Raw genomic sequence first — 19,602 nt, 5'->3', positions numbered from 1 at the left:
GACTGCTCTACCACAGACTGTTCAGACAAAGAAGCAGGCTACAGGCAACATGGGGTCCCTATCCCGTTCTTATAAATGTATGTTGGAGGGCTGGGGTTGTGGCTCAATGACAGAGCGCTTGCCTAGCATGTGAGGCACTGGGTTCGATTCTCAGCACCACATATAAATAAAATAAATGTCCATCAACAACTAAGAAAAATATTTTTAAAAATGTATGTTGGAGGTGAGAATATAGGCAGAAAAAAAGGGATACGACTCTACATACCAAAATTATACTCCAGTCAGAAAATGCTGGAGAGGGAATAAAAGACGATTTCTTACTAGGCATAGTACATAATTTTTTACAGCAACCCTTGTTACCTTTATGATTAGAAAACAAAACTACTTTGATTTCATGTCAAATAATTGGAACAAAAACAAACAAAAAAAGAGTCAAAATCTGAGGGTAAATCCAGTTCTAAGAGAAATTTTTCCATGACCTCTTCTATCCTTCTGTCTATAAAACATGGTTGTTTCCCTCAGCAGGCTCTTCCGTGACCCCCTTTTCCACAACAGAGGCTTTGCATTTCTCTTTATAGAATCCTTCATCTCCCTACTCCCTTTTAAAATCTTGCTTCAGAGGAACTGCCCAATAAATAATGAGTGCTGAAATATATTTGATTCTCTCACAGAGTAATTAAGGATAACCATTGTGTACCTCTAAAAATGACGGAAAGCTAATGCTATTTGCATCAATACCTTGTTAATGCAGTTTAGACAAATTGTTAAATGTTAAGTGACATTTCTATTGAAGGATTACTTTAACCTCCCCACAAGTGGCACAGTTAAGGAGAATTATTTTAGAATAATGAAGTATAAAGAAATATGGCACTTTAGTAAAAGAAACTTACTTTGACAATTGTGAAATACAAAGGTTATTAGTACCTGGAATTGCCAGTCAGTGTTTTGAGCTAAATCCACTCTCTTAATTTTTTCTTCCACACCCCCACTTCAAGGCCTCCTCCAGGGCAGGTTCAGACCGCCCAAGGAGTCCAAGGACAAAGCTTTCCTTGGTCCTGACCTGACTTTGTAATGTCTTCCTAGACTGGCTCATGGAAAGAATGAGAACAGTTAGATTAAAATTCATGCTCTGACCAGTCCAATGTGATTACAGATCTCTGGCCACCACCCCTCACACAAGCAGCCAAACAGTCCTGGGGCCAAGCCAGGTAGGAACCCAAGCTGTCTTTCTAGCTGCTTCTTCTCAGGGGGTTCTTCATGTCCAAATCCTCACCATTTGATTTAGAGTTGGACAGAGCATTGAAATAAATGGTCCATTAAAAGATATTATAAGGAAACTTGTACGGAAAGTGAAGAACTCATTAAATAAACAAGGCCTTTACCCAGTCTCCATTCCCCTGAGGTGATTTCATTCAGACTATTATAGAAAATCCTATGGATCCCTAACCAGACTCCTACAAACGTAAAAAGAAATACTTCCTGGACTTTATGCTTGAGGAACTCTGTTAAAAAGGTGAAGGAAGAACAGAGCCAGGTGTGCTTGGGTACTTCTATAATACAGGGTAAATGGGGCTGGGGATGTAGCTCAGCAGTAGAGCTTTTGCCTAGGATGTGCAAGGCCCTGGGTTTAATCCCCAGCCCTAGTGCCGGGGAAAATACAGGGATAGAAACACATTATCCCTTCTTCAGGAATTTCCCTCTGGATTTTGACACCCAGACTCCCCTCTCTCCACTTTTGGGTGTCCTCTAACAGTTTGACCCTAGAACTGGAAAATGCAGCAAACTCTCTTCCCACATTCAGAAGGGAAACAGAGAAGGATTAGATGTTTTCCACAAACTCTGCTCCGGGCCTATGCACTGATTGAGGCCATAGGGCACTAGGATCAGAATCTAGGCCTAAAAGGGAGAGGTGTTCAGTCTTCTTCCTGTGGGGATATTCATCTGCTCTCCACATATTAAAAGATTCTTAGACATCGTAGTTCCTGTTTTGCTTTGATATAGGAGGTGAGCAGGGGCTTCCTGGGTCCCCTGTTAAGGGCTAGCACACAAGGGTGCACTTGCCAATGTATACTCCATTATTCTGGACAAACAAGCTTAGGAATCAGAACATTGGCCAGGGCAAGGGCCAAACCAAGACCACCTGAGACCTCAAGAGGCCCATGCACTTTGGAAGACCAAGCTAGGAGCATTTTCTTCTCTTATCTCCTTGACTAGGATTTCCGCTTCCTCTGCAACACCCAAAAGTGAACCAATCACAGAGAGTTCAGCAGATTCCTAAGTAAATCTGAACTAGGGTCACTTTCATTAGGGGGCAAAATAAAGGAAGAAAGCAGTTGCTGGTTGTATGTGAATCAGCCGACCCTGTGTACATCCCCCAGGTATCCAAAAACAGGATTCTCCCGGAGCTGCCTTCCAGGAACCCATGGGAACAGATGTCAGTTTTGGTAAGCCTCCCCCTGCCTACCATTCCCACTCAAGAAACTTGTTCTGTGGCATTTGGACATACAGATCTCCCCACACTCATTCTAGGCATCTGCAACTCAACTCCAGTTCACCAGCGTTTGGGGGCATGCCAATGTCTTTGCTTTGTTTGTTCTCAGTGCATTCAACAGAAAGTCTCTGTCAACCCAGATGCCCAAGGGCTCTCATTATCTTATGTGCCCTTGCCAGGTTCCCCACCTAAGCAGCCTCTGCACTCCCTGGCACATCCCCAGGCTGGCCTCTGGGATAAAACACAAATACACAGACACACCACATGAGTCAGACATGGCGTTTAGGGCAAGCCGGTGGCCACAAACACAACCTCCATCTCCTATTTCTTACAACCTTTAGGTTATTTCAAGGCTGTTTTCTGCCAGACACACTGGACTCCATTCCCTTGTTTCCAACTTTCTCATCCTCCCTCTGCTTCATCTGAGTCTCTGCTTCTTCTCCAGTAATTGCTCCCAGTAATTAGACCCGGTCTCCCTGACCAACGTAGCAGTTCTTGGCTCCCTTCTTCCCCTCCAGTCCTTCTCATATCCCGCTCCTTGCCATCATCCCTGCATATTTCCTCTAAGCATCTCAGACCCTCCCATGAATTCCAAGAGTGTCCTTGCCTTGGAGAACTCTCCTAGCCGGAAGGTGCTCAGACCTAGACTAGTCAGGAAAACCCTCAGTGCATAACTACTTAGTCCACCATTCCTAATTTGTCTCAACCAGTGGATCTCAAACTGTGGTCCAAGGACCCTACTTTCAGGGTTTCTGTGGGGTCCTCCTTTTGACTATGTCTGCATTAAGATAGATTTCCTTCATATACTTCAACAAAAACAATATATCACAACAAATTACAGGTGCTGATATCAGATTCCTACTGTTTTCTCTTATGATAAACATTGAAGAAACTATCCATTCATTTCATTGAACTCTTCTGTTTTGAAAAACTGCTTTTTTCATATATGACATTTATGTTAAAATGTAAAAGGTTATTTTTAATGAATTAATAGTTGAATACATTGTTAGTTGATACTGTATTTCAAATGAGAGAATGTATGGTTTTAATTTCTAAATAATAAAAATTAATACATAGAGCCCATAAAAACAAAAGTTTGGGGGGATCTTCAATAGTTTCTAAGAACCTAGAGAGACTGAGACTCTGAGAATCTCTCAAATTTGAGAGTCTTTCAAATACAGGAAACTGGACTTTATGTCTTCCTTTATGTCTCATCTTTTCCAGAATAAATTTCTCCATTCCTCCAACAGGCCCTTACATGACTTGGCAGCACATGATCTAACTGTGCTGCTGCCTGAGAATGATTCGTGCAGCAGGGCACCCAGAGCAGAGCCCAATGCTTGTGTGCCAGAGAACTACTCTCCCCCTAAGACACCCCAGGATCCACTTGGTGGGGGCAGCTCTGTCTCACCATTGGCTCATCTCCTTCTAAGCCTGAAATTACTAAAGTCCCCAGGATTTTTTATCCTCTTCTTCTATAGAAGCAGATCACCCCCATCCCATCTAACAAATGAGTTTGTGAACCCAAGCTGGACTATCACACATGATACCCTGAGCTCTCTTTGAGTCAAATAAGCTGCACTGCCCTGGAAACCTAAGCATGGAGTTAATGTTGTTTCCGTGAGAAAAGGTTGCCAGGTCCCAAATAAACATCCCACATGGAGTCTTAGAGAGTAATCTATTTAAAAACCTAGGATTATTGACATGTTGCTGGTGTGAGGGCTTGGCCCAGAATCTCAGACAGTCCCCAGTGTTCTCTGAAAGTCCCTATGCAATGGATTGCTGATGTGGCAATGCCTTGGGCACAGCTATAGGACTCTGCTCTCTCCTGCTTCCCATGTCCATGAAGTGAGAGGAAATTCTTCAAGAGAAATGTGCAGACCTCAGGACATGAAACCAGGGGGAAGGGAAGAAAGGCCTGAGAGTCCCCTACCTCAAGAAGCCTCCTGTCTTTCAGACTTCTACCTTCTTCTCAAAATTGTAACCCCGCTGGGCACAGTGTGGCATGCCTGTAATCCCAGTGACTCGGGAGGCTAAGGAAGGAGGATCACAAGTTCAAAGTCAGCCTCAGCAACCTAGCAATCGAAGCCCTAAGCAACTTAGTGAGATCCTGTGCAAAATAAAAAAGGACTGGGTATGTGGTCCAGTGCTTGAGCAACCCTGGGTTCAATCCTTGGTACCAAAAAAAATTAAAAAATAAAAACCATACCCCAGGGGAACCACTGGGAAAGAATGTGGGAAGTGTAGGGCCACCAGGGCTTCTGTCTCATAAAAGCCCTAAGGGCCATGTGTTGTAACTCCCACTTGGGTCCTGTGCTAGAGATTTCCAGATGTGCAGGAACAGAAGGAACTGAAACCAGTGCAAAGTTCATTGCTAGGTTCTAAAGAGCAGGGTTGGTTCCAGGCCCTTTTGAAGACTCAGTCACATTCGTGGAAGCTACAGGTGGCTACGGCAGGCCTAGCTCTTCAGTGGTCTAACTGATTACCCCAAGATGCTGAAGTCAATGACTCCTCCTCATCAGGCCCCGAGCTGCCTCCTGGGGCTCTCCCCTAAGCTCTGCCTTTCCCTGTGAAACGGTGTCCACACCCACAAGATGAGGATCTTAACTGTACCTAACTCACAGGGTCATTGTGTTTTAATACTTATTCAGTGTGTTTGCCTCTCACTGAGGGAGCTCTGGATAAATATTAGTGGTTTCTGCACTTTTTCCATGAAAATTGCTCAGAAGCAATACTTCCTTTAGATTTGACTATGCCATGGGATAGCCAAGTGAGAACTGTCACAGAAATAATTCCCTATTTTTTATTAAGAGCGACTTACACTTTTCAGTGATTTTATGCACAATTTACGCCCTGTAAGTCTCCTCCATGGGAGGTAGGAAAGGACAAGTCTTTATGACCTCGGGAGAAGTTCATAGGTGAACTGTAGAGGTAGGTGAACCAGGCCCAGTCTGAGTTTAGCAGACCCTGGATGTGTCTTCTGACTTCTCTTTTCCCATACCATCCTGTTCCTCCTTGATGCCAGAACTCAAATGTTCTCACAAATTTGTTATTATTACCAAGTCCAAAAATCACCAACTCTCAGCTGTCCAAATATTTTTCAGCCCTCAGCTTTTAGACGAATATGGTTTAATTCAAACTTGTCCCAAAGAGACGAAAGTAGTATTAATTGAAGGACAGATTTCCAGCAGTAGGAGACTTGGAAATGTCTGGTGTCAGGGTTTTTTTATCTCCTGCTAAAATATTAGAGCACCCAGAATTCTAAATTCTATCTTCATGACATTAAATGGGTCCTTAAGAAAAGACAGAGAAGCTACTAGCACTTTTTAGGAAAAGAGCGGTATATATCTTCACCAGTAGGTGGCAATAGAGGTATAAGACTAAAGAAGCCAGAATGTTAAAAGACAAACCATGACTATTTTGAACATGGAGACCATCTCATCCACCCTGCTAATGTTATTTACTAAGGTAATGTTATTTACTAAGAAATTAAAGTCCAAAACAGAGGGTACGTGACTTGCTCAAGGCCACACACCTGGGTAATGACTGAGTCGGGTTAAACTGGTCTCTCACCATGAAACTAGAATGTGCAAAACAAATTGCCCTTCAGAATTGCTCGGCATCTTAATCACAGACGGAGAAAAGATTTCTTCTTTTAAGTGTGTTAATGACTTCAGCCAGCAGCAAAGTGAAGAAATTTTTGGTCATACACTCAGCCTTCTAAGAGAGGTAAGGAGGCAGAGCTGGGGCCAGGGGACAGCAATCTGTGTTCTTGTGAGGCTTCCTTATATGTTTGTACTGCCTCGGAGGCTCTCTCAACAACAATTCTCCACAAGGGATCAAGGGTTATTTGGTAAGAATCCCCCCTCCCTTCTACCCTTTCCACTTCATTAGCAGATGGTGGTGAGAGACACTGAGCATCTTGTCCCATGTAGAATCCAGGTGCCAGGTTGCTTTATTCTGCTTACGGCACAGAGTAAGAAGCTGAGGCTTGGAAAACAAGTGACTGCCTGCTCTCTCAAGGGGCCCGATTTGCTCTGTATGGTTCTAAGGAAAATAACTCACACAGGTGGGACGAATGTACTTAGAATAGTAAGCATACACTGAGTGCTTAATAAGTATGGGGCAGGTGGATGGATGAACTGATGGATGGAGAAAGATTTAGGTCAAAAGATTTCAGATTGCTATAATGAAGTTTTTTCTCACAATCTCAATAATCCAAGAAAGAATAAACATAAATACTACTTTTATTGTCTATGCCATGAATTTCCTATCTCTGGAGATATTAAGGCACCAGTCAGTCACTTGGCAGGGATGTTGTAGAACAGGCTGAGAGGGTGCTTTGGGCTCAATGAGCTTTTGAGGTCCTTTAGAGTCTTAGGATTCCTGTTCTTCCCTTATTCTTGGTGTCCGATGAAAGAAAGAAATGGGTGACGAGCTTATGCCTTTGGCTTTCAAAGGTTTCTATGGGATAATCACACATATTTCAGGTGGCTTCATCAGAAATGCTAGTGCCACACTCCTTTACTGATCTTTCTGCCACCATTGGGGAACATCATCCCGGTAGTTCACTTGAGCATTTTTGCTGGGTTGGTTTAAATAACAAGTTTGTTTCTTTTTAATTTTGAAAATCAGGAGAAATGGACTTATGGAAGCCTGGATCAGTCCTTTTAGATGCAGGTAATTATATAGACCAACCTCTCTGCATGGCACACAGAGTTCATGTAACACAGGGATACAGAACGAAGAGGGTCTCGTGTTCCAGCTGGGGGCAGGAGAAGCCCACTGAGCCAGAGTAGCTTTTGTAATGGCCTCCACCTGGGCCATCAAGGTCCTATGAAGGGCACTTAAACCTCACTAGGGAGGCCTGGAGTAAGGGTCAACACTGGGTTAACAAAAGAGAGGAGGGAAACACAAAGACAAAAAGACAGAAAAAGACAGAAAGCCATAAGGGAGTCAGTTCCCTGCTCCAAAATGCATTCAGACCCTCCCTCCATCTGTAGCGCACCTTGAGTATTCCCCTCACCTGAGTGGGTTGCATTGCTTGTTTGAGACGCCAACAAACAAAGCCTTCCAGCTCTTGGTAGGAAGGAAGATGGTACTGATAATGGGTGGAGAGAACTGGATCCCTGAACTTGTTTTTCTCCCCCTCCCTACCAAGTAGAGCCTGGGGTGTTCCCCGAGAGGTTTTCTGGCAGAGAAACGCAGTTAAACACCCAAAGAGAATCTTTTAAGTGATTCGAGGAAGTGGGGTGAGCTAGCTGACCTTTAATGGAAGATGAAATCACGCGCTTCGCAAACTGGAAAAAATAACAAGCCAGGAGGACCAGGAGAAAGCACACCGCATGGCAGCTAAGAGCGAGGGCAGAGCCCCGCACGTTCCTCGCAGGACTTCCAGGCATCCTGAGAACAGGGAGACCCACTTCTGGTGCTGTGCCTTTGCTCTGCCTGGGAAACCCATTGGTCTCACCAAGCTTGAAAGAATTCCCATGTATTGCCTTTATTTCCTGGAGTGATATACTTGTGAATTCAGCTCCCAAGTAGGTGGCTCTGAAGAACCACCCCCACCTCTGCCAGGGTGAAAGTCACCTTGCATGCAGCCCCTTCCCCAGGAACATGTTTGCATCTTTACCTTCAGTCTCCAGTTCCTGGGTGGAGAGGACACCTCCTGCCCCACCCCTGCTTATTTGAGTTACTTTTACGTGAGTTTTCGGCTCTAGTCCACATCCAAGCTCTTTAGAGTGCCCTTGTGTCTTACGTCTTACTCATCTCTGTTTTTGCCTCAATCACCAAATGTTGATGGAGGACCTACATGTGAAGGTTTGTATAAGCCAGACACATTTCCTGACCTCAAGATTTTCAGAATTTTACGGACTCTTTTATACTGAAAAAGCACTTGATGCTGGCAGATAGACTCAAATAGACCATGTTAAAACAAAAGCAGATCTCAAATCTCCTGATTTCAAGCCCCCACCCCAGCTCCCAACTGAGTACTATCTTTAGTAGGCTGTGAGTAAATATTAATTTATTCTTATTTTTCTCAGAATGGGGGGCGGGGGGTAGTGTGGAGAAGAGTTAGCTGTGAGCCAGGCCCCTGAGCTGGGTGTGAATATCCACTCTGTCCCCATCCCTGGCGTCTGGCCAGATGCTTCCTGTGTTGGTAAGTCACCAAAAGTTTTACTGCTCTTTCCAGGATTTATTCCAAAAGAAGAATTAAGCACACAGTCTTCAGAGCCAGTATCCCTGGGAGATCCAAGTAAGTTAATTGACAACTAGCAACCCATGATGGTTTTGACATTTGATCTGTTCTCTCTCTTCTCTACCTACTCACTCCCACCCAAACCTGCCTCTCTCCTATCATGGATCTATTTATCCCCTCTCTTCTGTCACTTTGTTCCAAAAAGAAAAGGAAACTTTAAGATTTAAACTGTGTGCGTGAGGGGAAGAGGATCCGGTTTTTTAAATATTGCTATGGCAACAAGGTGAAGAATGGGAAGGAATGGGGGAGACAAAGATGAATGAGAGGAACGGACAGGCAGGTCAGCTGGGACAGTGGTACCATGGAGGTGATGGTAGCTGGCTTGGAATTGGAAGTGGTGATGGTGATAAATGGGCAGATTCAAAAGATGCAGAAAAGAAAAAATCTACAGGGTTGGGGTGGAAATACAAGAGAGGCAAGAGTTAGAAATGATCTGAATAACTAGGTAAATGACATCACAACAAGGGACACAGGATGGAGCAGGTTTGGAAGCAGGGAAGTCATTTGTCTCTCCTCTTGCATGAGACATTCAGTCTAATAGAGAGCCGACCACTCAGATCCAATATTTGGATGGAATGACCCAGTCAGATATTTAGAGTTGAGGGGTAGAGCAAGATGGGGACTGGATAAGATCCTCTGGCAATCATGTCCCCACAGACACACCAAGTTGAACAGCTATACACACCAAACTAGAGCCAAGGAACCCAGGTTCACAAGAGCTAAGGAATCCAGGTTATCAGTTGGTACTCTGACTTTCTTTCTCAAAGAATAATCATCATCATGGATATTAAATAGTTATTAAAATACATCAGAATAAACAAAAGAAATTTAGAGTTGGAAAATGAAGAAATATGGTTCAAAACTGAGGCAATAAGATAGAAAATGTGACCGAGAGAGATGAGATAGAATAGAAAGAAATAGAGGACTTGAACTTGAAAAATCATACTAGGTGGAAAAGACACCAGAAGGTACCAGAGGGACCAGAGAAAGAGAAGAAAACCAGAAAGGTGTAGTATCCTGAAATCTACCAAAAGAAAGCACTTGCATATTCCTCTAGAAAATCACTACCAGTCAACCACTAGTGGGCTGTGAATCTCAGTTCTGCTATATGTGAAAGCATTTTTAAAATAAGAGATCCCACTTTCTGCCTCACCTACTATGTCAGACTCTCCATACAGCTGGCTACTCCAAGTGAGGTGTTGGGACCAGCAGCACTGATATCTCTCAGGAGCTGATTACGCATGTATAATCTGAGGCCCCACCCCAGACCTACTGATTCTACAAATGATACCTACAAGTGATCTCTTTGTACATTAAGCCTTAGTTATTTGTGGAAGCAGCATAAGCAACTCTGACACATGTATGATTCTGATATGTATCCAGGGTTAAGAAACTCTGGCCTGATTATTGGACAACACAAAGCATTAATTTATGGAATAGTACCATGCAGAATTGTACCAGAGCAATTAAGAAAATTCATAGAGTGATTCCTGCAGTCACTATATTTCTTCCTCATCCTCCAACCTCTGTTCTCTGTGACCATAAAAAAAATCACTCACATTGAACATTTCACAGCTCAGTTCTACCCATTTTCATTAATATCATCTTCAGATCAGCATGGTTTCATTTCAATAGGAGAAAGCCACCTGGTCTTAACCAGCATATGCCACAAACTGGAACCATTGTCATTAAAACATCTTGGGAAAGGGGAGCAAAGATGACCCCTGTATCAACCCCCCAGGCCAGGGAATGTAGAGAAATAAACCAATAGAGAAACATGACACTTCCATAACACCTAGCTATGAAATGACCGCATCATTCTTTATACATAGTTCAAGATGTAAGAAATAAGGAGGGAAAGTAGTCCATGATGAACCAAAATAGATGCTACAAAATCGTGTACTTTTTTCTTTTTAAATAAATGGAGGAAATTCCCCTTTAGCCCTTACTCTTCCTATTGTTTGTTTTTACGTTATTTTAAAAGGCATATTGAATGAATCTGCTGACATTGGAAGAAAAATTCTTTTTCAAACTTTACTGTATATATGAATCACTCGGGGATCTTATTAAAATGCAGATCCGATTCTGTAGATTTGAATGGAGTCGGAAGGTCCACATTTCTAGCAAGCCTTCGGTGTTGGTGGGCGGCAAGCCCTGAAGAACACCACTGCCACCTTCTGGCAATAATTCACATTGCAGTGTTTACCTAGGAAAGTGAGTTGGCCCTGTTTGAAGAACAACCAGGTGAGAAGCCACACAGCAGTACTACTTCTCTTTGTCCCAGGCTTCAGTGATATCTTTAAATTCCACATCTGATTTAATTTACTTCTTCCAATCCTCATCTCAAAGATTATGTTTGGATATAGGCAGTTAGAGGGGCAGCAGAGGACAGGGGAACCTGCTCAGCGGAAGTATCGGTAGGCCCTGAACATCCAGTCCAGGCAGACCTGAGGTGGTGGCTGGAGATCTGCTGAGGAGCCAGGGCACAGACGAGTGCCCTGCTTCCAGACGGAGCACAGGCAGATCGACGCAGAGAGGTTCCTGTCATCTCCTTCTTCTCAAAATCATCTCTAGGTTTGGCCATCAGGCAGTCCCTGCAAGATAATAGAACATATTCTCAGATATCACTTTCCTCTGTCAACCATCAATTCTGCAGTGTCATTCACCCATAGATATTCATATCAATTCTCCTGCCTAAAACTTTGTCAACTCGTGTCCACTTACTCCTTCCATTTAAAATAATAATAACAACCCTGCCTGAGGAGCTTCACCTCCTACAGATGGGAAGACTCCTGCCCCAGAGCGGCATGTTGGGTGGAGAACCTGGGCTCATATGGGTGACTGATCCCCATCCACAAGGACAGTGCAAGTCCCCTTGCCCGCTTGGATACTCCAATCCAGAAATTCCTTATTTTACTCTTTTTCTCTAAGGAATGCTATTTTGAAATATTTTTTGTCTCCCAAACTGCCATTGTTAAATAATTCATTCTTCATTTTTTTTTAACCTTAGGAATATACAGCTCCCAATAAGAACCTCTGGTCAGTGTTGAATAATCAATTTTATCATACTGAGATTATATCATGGTAATGGAGAGTTTAAAAAAAAAATTTCTGATAGCCTATGGGGCTTTTCACTGTTTCCTATTAGCATTAGAAAGGTTGAAAATAGCTTATGCCCCCACCATTGCCTATACCTTTATCTATGCAGTAGTCACCCGCTGTTCCCATGGTTTCACTTTCTATGATTTCAGTAACCTACAGTCAACCATGACCCGAAATGTTAAATGGAAAATTCCAGAAATAAACAATTCATGAGTTTTAGTAAATTTTAGTACAGCCTATTGTTATAATTTTTTCTGTTTTATTGTTGCTAATCTCTTATTGTGCCTAATTTATAAACTTAATCTTAGGAATGTGCACACAGGGAAAAATACAGTATGTATAAGGTTGAGTACTGCCTGTGGTTTCAGGCATCTTCTTGAGTTCTTGGAACATATCCCATGTAGGGAAGGGAGGACTACTAAATCCACAGAGGTCCAGAAATCCTAAGCCAGGACAACTACCTTCATCTTTGCACAATTAAAAGAAAGGGAAAAAATACATAGTCACAAACAAGTGCTGATATCATATAGATAGATATGAATAATTCCTGTGGTTACTTCGTCCAGGGAAGCAGATTAATAAGAACTTCTTATTCTGCAATTCCTAGTCTCTGCTCAGCACTGGGCTTGCAGGTTCTTTCACACTTTTATAAAGAACTGATACATATTTCTAAAAAATTAACATGAAAGTAAAAGACCACAAGTTCTTCAGACTCGGTTTTGGTGAATTCTCATGTTTGAGAGTCTGCACTTCTATGATCTGAGCCTAGGAATTCACTGAGGGTTTTCCTAAGCTGGACAGGGGTGTCACTGGCTTCTAAAGTCTTTCTATACTTATGGCTGATGCCTAGAGTTCTAAAATAGTTATGGAAACAAGTGTGAGCACAGGTCTCCAGGACCTGGTGTTCAGGGAAGCTGACAGGTTATAGACAGAGGAGATCTGCACCCTCTATCTCTTTTCTACTCTCTTCTCATTGAGATCCCAGGGACTGGTAGAAGAAAAAAGGAACAAGAAGTCCAAGTGAATGCATTGGGAGAGAACCAAAATAATAGAGTCTTTTTCCATTCCTCAGACTGCAAAGTAGACTTGTCATTTTTAATTGATGGGAGCTCTGGCATTGGCAAACGTCGATTCCAAATCCAGAAGCAGTTCTTGGCTGACATCGCCCAGACCCTTGACATTGGCCCTGCTGGTCCTCTGATGGGTGTGGTTCAGTATGGGTAAGTGTAGTGAATGTTCTGAATCCAGAGACCAAAGTGACACTTAATTTTATGTCACAAGTAATGCTAACATGTCAGAGCACAGGTTTGTTCTCTTCCCTAATGTAAGTGTAAATGAAAAACAGAAACCTTGAGAAATTCTAGCTTTCCTGAAAGGCAGAATAGGTTAATATACATTTGTAAGCAAACAGCATTTGCACTCATGATTGGTAGAGTATTTATTTGGAAAGGAGAACTCAATGCAAGTCTAAGCTCAGTCACTAACAAACTCAGGCGGCCTTTAGCTGGGCCTTGTCTCTCTGTTCCTTCATCTGTAGATGAGGAAGGTTAAGTCTTCTTTCAACCTTAACAATTAGAACATTTGTTTGAAGGACTGCACCCTGAGCTACAGCATATCCACATACAGGTAAGGCACCTAGAGGGCATGTGCTTCCAGTTGCACTTTCTCTTTTCTCCATATAACCTGGGGCTCTGCACTGATACCAGAAAAGTTCACCAGGCAATGGGGAAGGTCAAGAGTGGAGAGCAATGGCCCCATCACTCGGCTGATCACAGAGGTGACTTTCCCCAATCTGTTTTATTATGTTACTTAGGAAGAAATTAAGGAGTCATATTATCATTCCAAACTCAACCTTATTTTCTTTTGTTTGGGATAATAAATTAATCTTATTTCAGATATGCACAGGTTTTTCCCTAAAACAGATATACAGATATTGACAGATAATGAACAATCAAGGGAGAGAACATGCATAAATCTGTGATTCACATCTTAAAAAGGCAGTCATTTGATCAGTAGCTACTGAGAGCAAGATAATTATGGTGCCTTCCACAAAGGACCTCGGGGCACCACATGTAACCTCCCCACCCCCAGATCTGCAGGTTAGCCCTTAGAAGTGGAAACTAACCTAGGCCTTGGTGCTTCTTGCCCCAAAGCTGCAACCACCACTTCTTCACGCCTGAAAAGCAAAAGCATCCACACTTAACAACACCCAAGGGGACCCCAGGCCCTTCAGAGATTTCCAGAGCAACATTTTAACTGAAGATGATTATCAAAGACATTAGGATATTTATTTTCAGATTACCAAGAAAAATAAAAATGCTTTTGAAAGAAAAGCTACAAAGTTTACGTTTTTAGAATTAAATTTCAATAGCACATTTAGTTCTATCTTCTGTTCCTACCAGGAAAAATTAGTTACCTGGCATTAATATGTAGTCAATTATCTAAAAATAGCTAATTGCTGCAAATGCCACCTCTTGATGTCAAATGATCTATCTTGAGGCTCTTGAAATAAGAAAAGAAGGGTTTGGGGGAAGAGTATTTTTGTTGTTGTTTCCTTGTTTTCAAAATGCCAAACTATTTTCATTCCCATATTACTTTTTAAGGTAGAAAATAGGTACCAGGATTTTCGATAGGAAGATGATGTAAGTATTTTAATGACAGATGTCCCTAAGTCAATTCATCTTGGGAGGTTCAAAGCTTCGTGTGTTATCTTGCATTAAAAACTCTTGCTTTAAAGGCTTGTATATTCCAAGATGAAAATAATGTTCTGGATATGTCAAGGAAAAGAAAAATGGCACAAGGGGAATGTTGTGTGCAGATGAGAACGTGAATTAGAGAACAAACATGACAGGGAAGGAAAACCAAAAGGTTCCTTCTCCCCAGCTGTGATTTGAATGTGTTCCCAGTGTTCACGTATGGAGAATTTAATCCCCAGCTCAGCAGTGTTGGAAGGTGTGACCTTTAAGGAGCGAACAGGAATGGATGAATGCATTATCCACAGAGTGTGCTAGTTATCTAGAGGGTGGGTTTGTTGTAGAAGCAAGTTCTTTGGGGCCCCTCTTGCTCTTGCCCTTGCTCTCTCCAACTGTCTTACCCTTTGACCTTCCGCCATGGGATGACACAGTACAAAGGCCCTAGCCAGATGTGGGGTTGTCAAGTTCGGACTTCTCAGCCTCCAGAACTGGAGAAACTTTTCTTAATAAATTACCCAGTCTGTGGTATTCTGTATAGCAACCCAAAGACTACGACATCCCCTCCAAAATTTTCTCCTGCTTTTCCTAATGCAGTCACCATTTGCAAAAAATAATGGACTTCCATGCTTTCCAGTTTCACTTGCTAAACATTCTTGCTACCTGAATTTTTTTTTTCCTTCCAGGGTCCTTACTAATTTAAAGCACATAAGGGAAATGTGTGTGTTTTCTTCCCTCCCGTGCTCACATGAACTAATCCATCATCTTCACCTTGCATTGGCAATGGTGTGGAGAAGAAAGCACAATGAACTGCTCATGGGAAACCTGGGTTCTGGCCTTGGCTCTATTGTGTGACCGTAAGCAAGTCACTTAACCTCTCCATGTAAGTGCTGCCGCCTGTAAATCCAGCAGTCAGGAGATGATTTATTAGAGCTCTACCAGCTTCAGCTTTCTGTAACTCAGCGATTGGCTTTGTATTCAGAAGATGTCCAGTAAATGAATGTTGGGCTAACAGAATGGTGAGCTGCTTCCCCCTTCCTTCCTTCTCGTCTGGGGTCCCGATTAGGCAGGATGATCCATGATGACACCGTGGGGTTGTGCTGAGGTTACACATCCAGCTGTGCCATGCGTGAAACACAGTAGGTCAGAGGGCAGTGGACGAGGTGGAAGGGGAGATGCGTTTATCCAGCTGAAATTGCTTTTCATTTCAGGTGCCCGGCTTTCTCACCTAGGCAACTCCCTTTAATCACGAAATGGTGTTAGTGCATAGAGAAGAAGGGAGTGGAGCAGGAAAGGTTTGGAGGCAGGTGCAGATCTGGGGTCTGCGTTCCTCAAAAAGGAAAAGCTGGGCTGGTTGAGAATCTGGTTTCCTCTTATGGCATTTTGGGTTCTCACAAGATTCTATCATCCTCCAGGGAGGGTTCTCCAAACAGAACCGAGGGCGTATGTAGTTAGGTAATGGAGGGGGGTTACGAGATGAGTTCGCCATGAGAGGCAGAGCGGTCCTCACAGGGGCCATCTGTGGGCTGGGGAGGCAGGGAAACCAGTAGCTGCTCAGTCTAAGAATCCGCAAGCCTCAGAAAATGAGAGCAGTGTGAGGGTGGGATGCCAGTGACACAGCCCCTGTCTGAGGCCAAAGACCTGAAAACTCCTGAAAGAGCTGCTGGCAAAAGTCCACATTCAAAGGCTGAAGAATCTGGAGTCTGACGTCCATAAGCAACAGCAGCAGCAGCAGCCAAAAAAAAAAAAAAAAAAAAAAAAAATGCTCCTGCTCAAGACGGGTCAGGCTCGCACATGCGCTCTTCTCCCTTTTTCTGCTCTTTCATTACATCTGGACCCCGGCCAATGGGATGGTGCTGCCTAGGTTCAGGTGGGTCTTCCCCATTCAGTTTACTGACCCCCATGCCAATCAAGCCTAGAGACGCCCTCCCAGAGAAGTGTGCTCAGTCCAGTCAAGTAGACAACCAAAATCAACCATGGCAACTTCTTCACTCCCACTTGGAATCATCCCTGCGTCTTGAAACCTCAGAGCCTAGAGGCCCCAGACAACTCCTGGTTCTGCCTCTTCCCATGATGGTGAGTTCACGAGGCCCCACAAAGAAATGACCGCCCATCTAGAACAAGCACTTGAAAGATGATGAAGTTGAGAGGGACCTGTGGACGGCCTGGGAACTCTGACTTTCTCTCATCTCAGGCTTTTCACAGCCAATACCTCTGCTGCAGCTCCACTCAGCTCCCCTGAGGACTCCTTCCCTTATTCTTCCTCAGGAAAGCTTAGTCGGAATTCAGATTGAAATTTCAAATTCCAAAGACTTAAATTTCAAATTTAAAAGGCTCAGACTGAACATTAACAGGAAACAAAAAGTAAATAAGAAATAAAATCCAAGATGTATAAAAATGGTCTGATTTTTAAAATGCAAACACATCCTGATTCCTCAGATATCCTACTCTAAGATCTCTTGGGTGCAAGGAACAGAAAACTATTCCAGGTAACCAAAGTACAGGGAGATTTGTGGTGAAGAACAGAGGACTGACAAGTCCCTGATTAGTCCCTCCCTCCTCTCCGGACATCTCACTGGGCTCTCTGCTTGTTCACTCCATTCCTTCCTCCACAGACCAGCATCCTCTGCCCGGCTCCTGCTTTCTATTCCTCCAATACTTCACCTTGCACTGGCTGAATTCCTACCACTGGTCCAGGCCCACAGAGAGTCTAACCACTGAGGCACGAGAGTACTCCTTCTCCCATATTCCTCACCTGCAGAGGCTCATAACGTACAACGGCATCAGCCACAGCCTTGCCACCGCAATCATCACACACCTCCACTGGGAGAGGCAGGGGGCATATGACATACACTCAGAGATGATGTTCCCAAGAATACCAGCTAAATGCACCCCCATGGGAGGAGTGAAAATGTCATTCCCGGGTTAATCCCAAAAATGTCAAACAAAATTGACTTCAGAGGGAAGATGATGCTCATCTGCCAGGAAAACTTCTGGTAATTAATGATTTCCACCATATTGAAGACTAAGACACTGGGCTTGAACAGCAAGCCAAGGATCAAACCCCTGTCTTGCATGTGCATTCTAAGTTAAAATTATACCACCAAGAGGCTCGAAATTTTTAATACCAACAGAACACTAAAAGACTAGGTGAAAGAACAGCCAGAGCAAGCAGCTATTAGGTGAACTCTAGCAACCAGAACAAATGCAGCCACATCAGAAAACAGCTTTGGAAAAAAGCAAAATGTTGGTTTTTCTTCATTTAAAAATGAAGTTGAATTCTTTGCTCATGGGTCTAGAACTGTTGCCATCTGTTTCAGAGAGTGGCTCTGACTTGGGCTGCATCTCCTATGTTTTCTGGATTCTCAGCAACCCCAGCCTCAGCCCTGGACTGAGGACTCAGAGCCATGCACTGAGCTGAGCATCCCCTCCTGCCGGAAACAGCAAGCATGCCCCAGACATTCTACAGACCAGCTGAGCTGCCCAGCACAGGACAGTCAGAGTGGAAGGAAGAAGCAAGGGTTCAAGTCTGGAGTGTTTGACAGAATAACAGTACTGAAAGTGTTCAAGTCCAAATATCTGGAGCCTGTGAAGGACTTTGCCAATGTGATTAAAGATAGGGATTCTGAGATGAAGTGATTGTCCAATCTAATCACCCATCCTGGAAAATGGAGAACTTATCAATACGGGAGCTGCAACATTGATGACTTTGAAGATGGAAGAAGGGGCTGTAGGCAAGGATCAGGGATCCTTAAGCTGGCAAAAAGAAACAGATTCTCCTGCAAGCCTTCAGAAAGCAACAGAACCCTGCCAACACCTTGAATTGAGCCAATGGAGATCCACATTGAACTTCAGAACTGTAAACTCACAAATTCATGTTATTTAATCTGCTAAGTTTATGGTCATTTGTTACAGCAGCAGTAAGAAACTAATACAACTGGCCAATTCCCTGAGTCTGCAGCAAAGAACAAGTGGGAGGGGCTGAGGTATAGGATGCAGCTGGAATGGGATAGAGGGATGTGAGTCATACTGTCATCACCAGCACCCAGTGGGACTTCTGAGCAGGAAGGGACTGCCTGGACCTTGACTTACCTAGGGAACTTTTTAAAAATGCTGATGACTGGACCAGACCTTTGAAACCAGAATCACGCAAGGGGATGAGGCCCAGAAGTTGGTACTTGAATTTCTTATTCAACTCTGCCCGACTGCTCTTTTGCCCTCATAGTCCACACTGCCTATTGCAGAACAGGATCCCAGAACAGCTACCTGCCATCTACCTGGGTTGACTCTCCAGGGCCTTTTGACCCTTGCAAAGACCCCACCTGGTCACTTCTTATATGCAGGCAAGCCCAGTAAGCCTGGGAAACCATACTCCTTAGGAAAGGAGAGTCTCCGAGCCCACTGATTTACAAATACGACATGAACAAGAATCTTGGGCGTTTCAGTTCCTTCCTGTGTAGTTCTCTGGAGGTACATACAAAATGACTGCACTTGACTTCCACCAGAAATTCCCCTTGAATTCCCATCACACATTTTCCGGGCTTATCCAGCATCCCTGTGAGATCATTCTCCCCCTTGAGGAGCAGATGGCTATCCTGATGGCCATTAAAACTACCCGAGTAGCTCTTAAAAATCCCAAGGCCCAAATCAAACCCCAGATCAATGAAATCAGAATTTCTGTGTGGAGCTTGGGCATCGTTATTTCTTAGAACTCCCCATTTATTCTATTGTTTAACCATAGAGTGAAGGCACAAATATACCCATAGGCCTGTGCTGTCTTCTGATGAATCCCATGACCCTGGTCCTTCACCTGCCCCTACTTGACCTAACAGCTGCGGGAGCTCCATCCCCCTTCCTACCTGTCTTTTTCTTGCTTCTCTAGACTTCATATTTTATTCTCCTCCCTTCCTCACATTACTGGCAGCCCCACTGCTGATTTGTTGATTCTTAAAGCATCCACTAAGACATTGCTACTCAAAGTGTGGCTCACAGTATCATCTGGGAGGTTGTTAGAAATACACAACCTCAGACCTCACTGTGGCCCAACAGCAGCAAAATCT

General features: G+C 43.6%; 1 protein-coding gene across 3 annotated transcripts in view; it reads left to right on the top strand.

Annotated features, from left to right (window-relative positions):
• The window catches only part of VIT (vitrin), a 108,924-nt gene that overhangs the window by 71,708 nt on the left and 17,614 nt on the right, over positions 1 to 19,602 (top strand). The window contains exons 8-11 of one of the 3 annotated variants that reach the window (XM_079109597.1): positions 2,379 to 2,444; positions 7,127 to 7,171; positions 8,685 to 8,747; positions 12,925 to 13,072. In XM_079109597.1, coding sequence (XP_078965723.1) covers positions 2,379 to 2,444; positions 7,127 to 7,171; positions 8,685 to 8,747; positions 12,925 to 13,072 — 322 coding nt within the window. The remainder of the gene's footprint in view (positions 1 to 2,378; positions 2,445 to 7,126; positions 7,172 to 8,684; positions 8,748 to 12,924; positions 13,073 to 19,602) is intronic. The other 2 variants (XM_079109599.1, XM_079109598.1) reach the window with 2 other exon arrangements.

This window comes from Sciurus vulgaris, assembly GCF_902686455.1.
Source record: "Sciurus vulgaris genome assembly, chromosome: 14".
Classification (NCBI taxonomy): Eukaryota; Metazoa; Chordata; class Mammalia; order Rodentia; family Sciuridae; genus Sciurus; species Sciurus vulgaris.
This window is presented reverse-complemented; position numbering and strand designations above follow the sequence as displayed.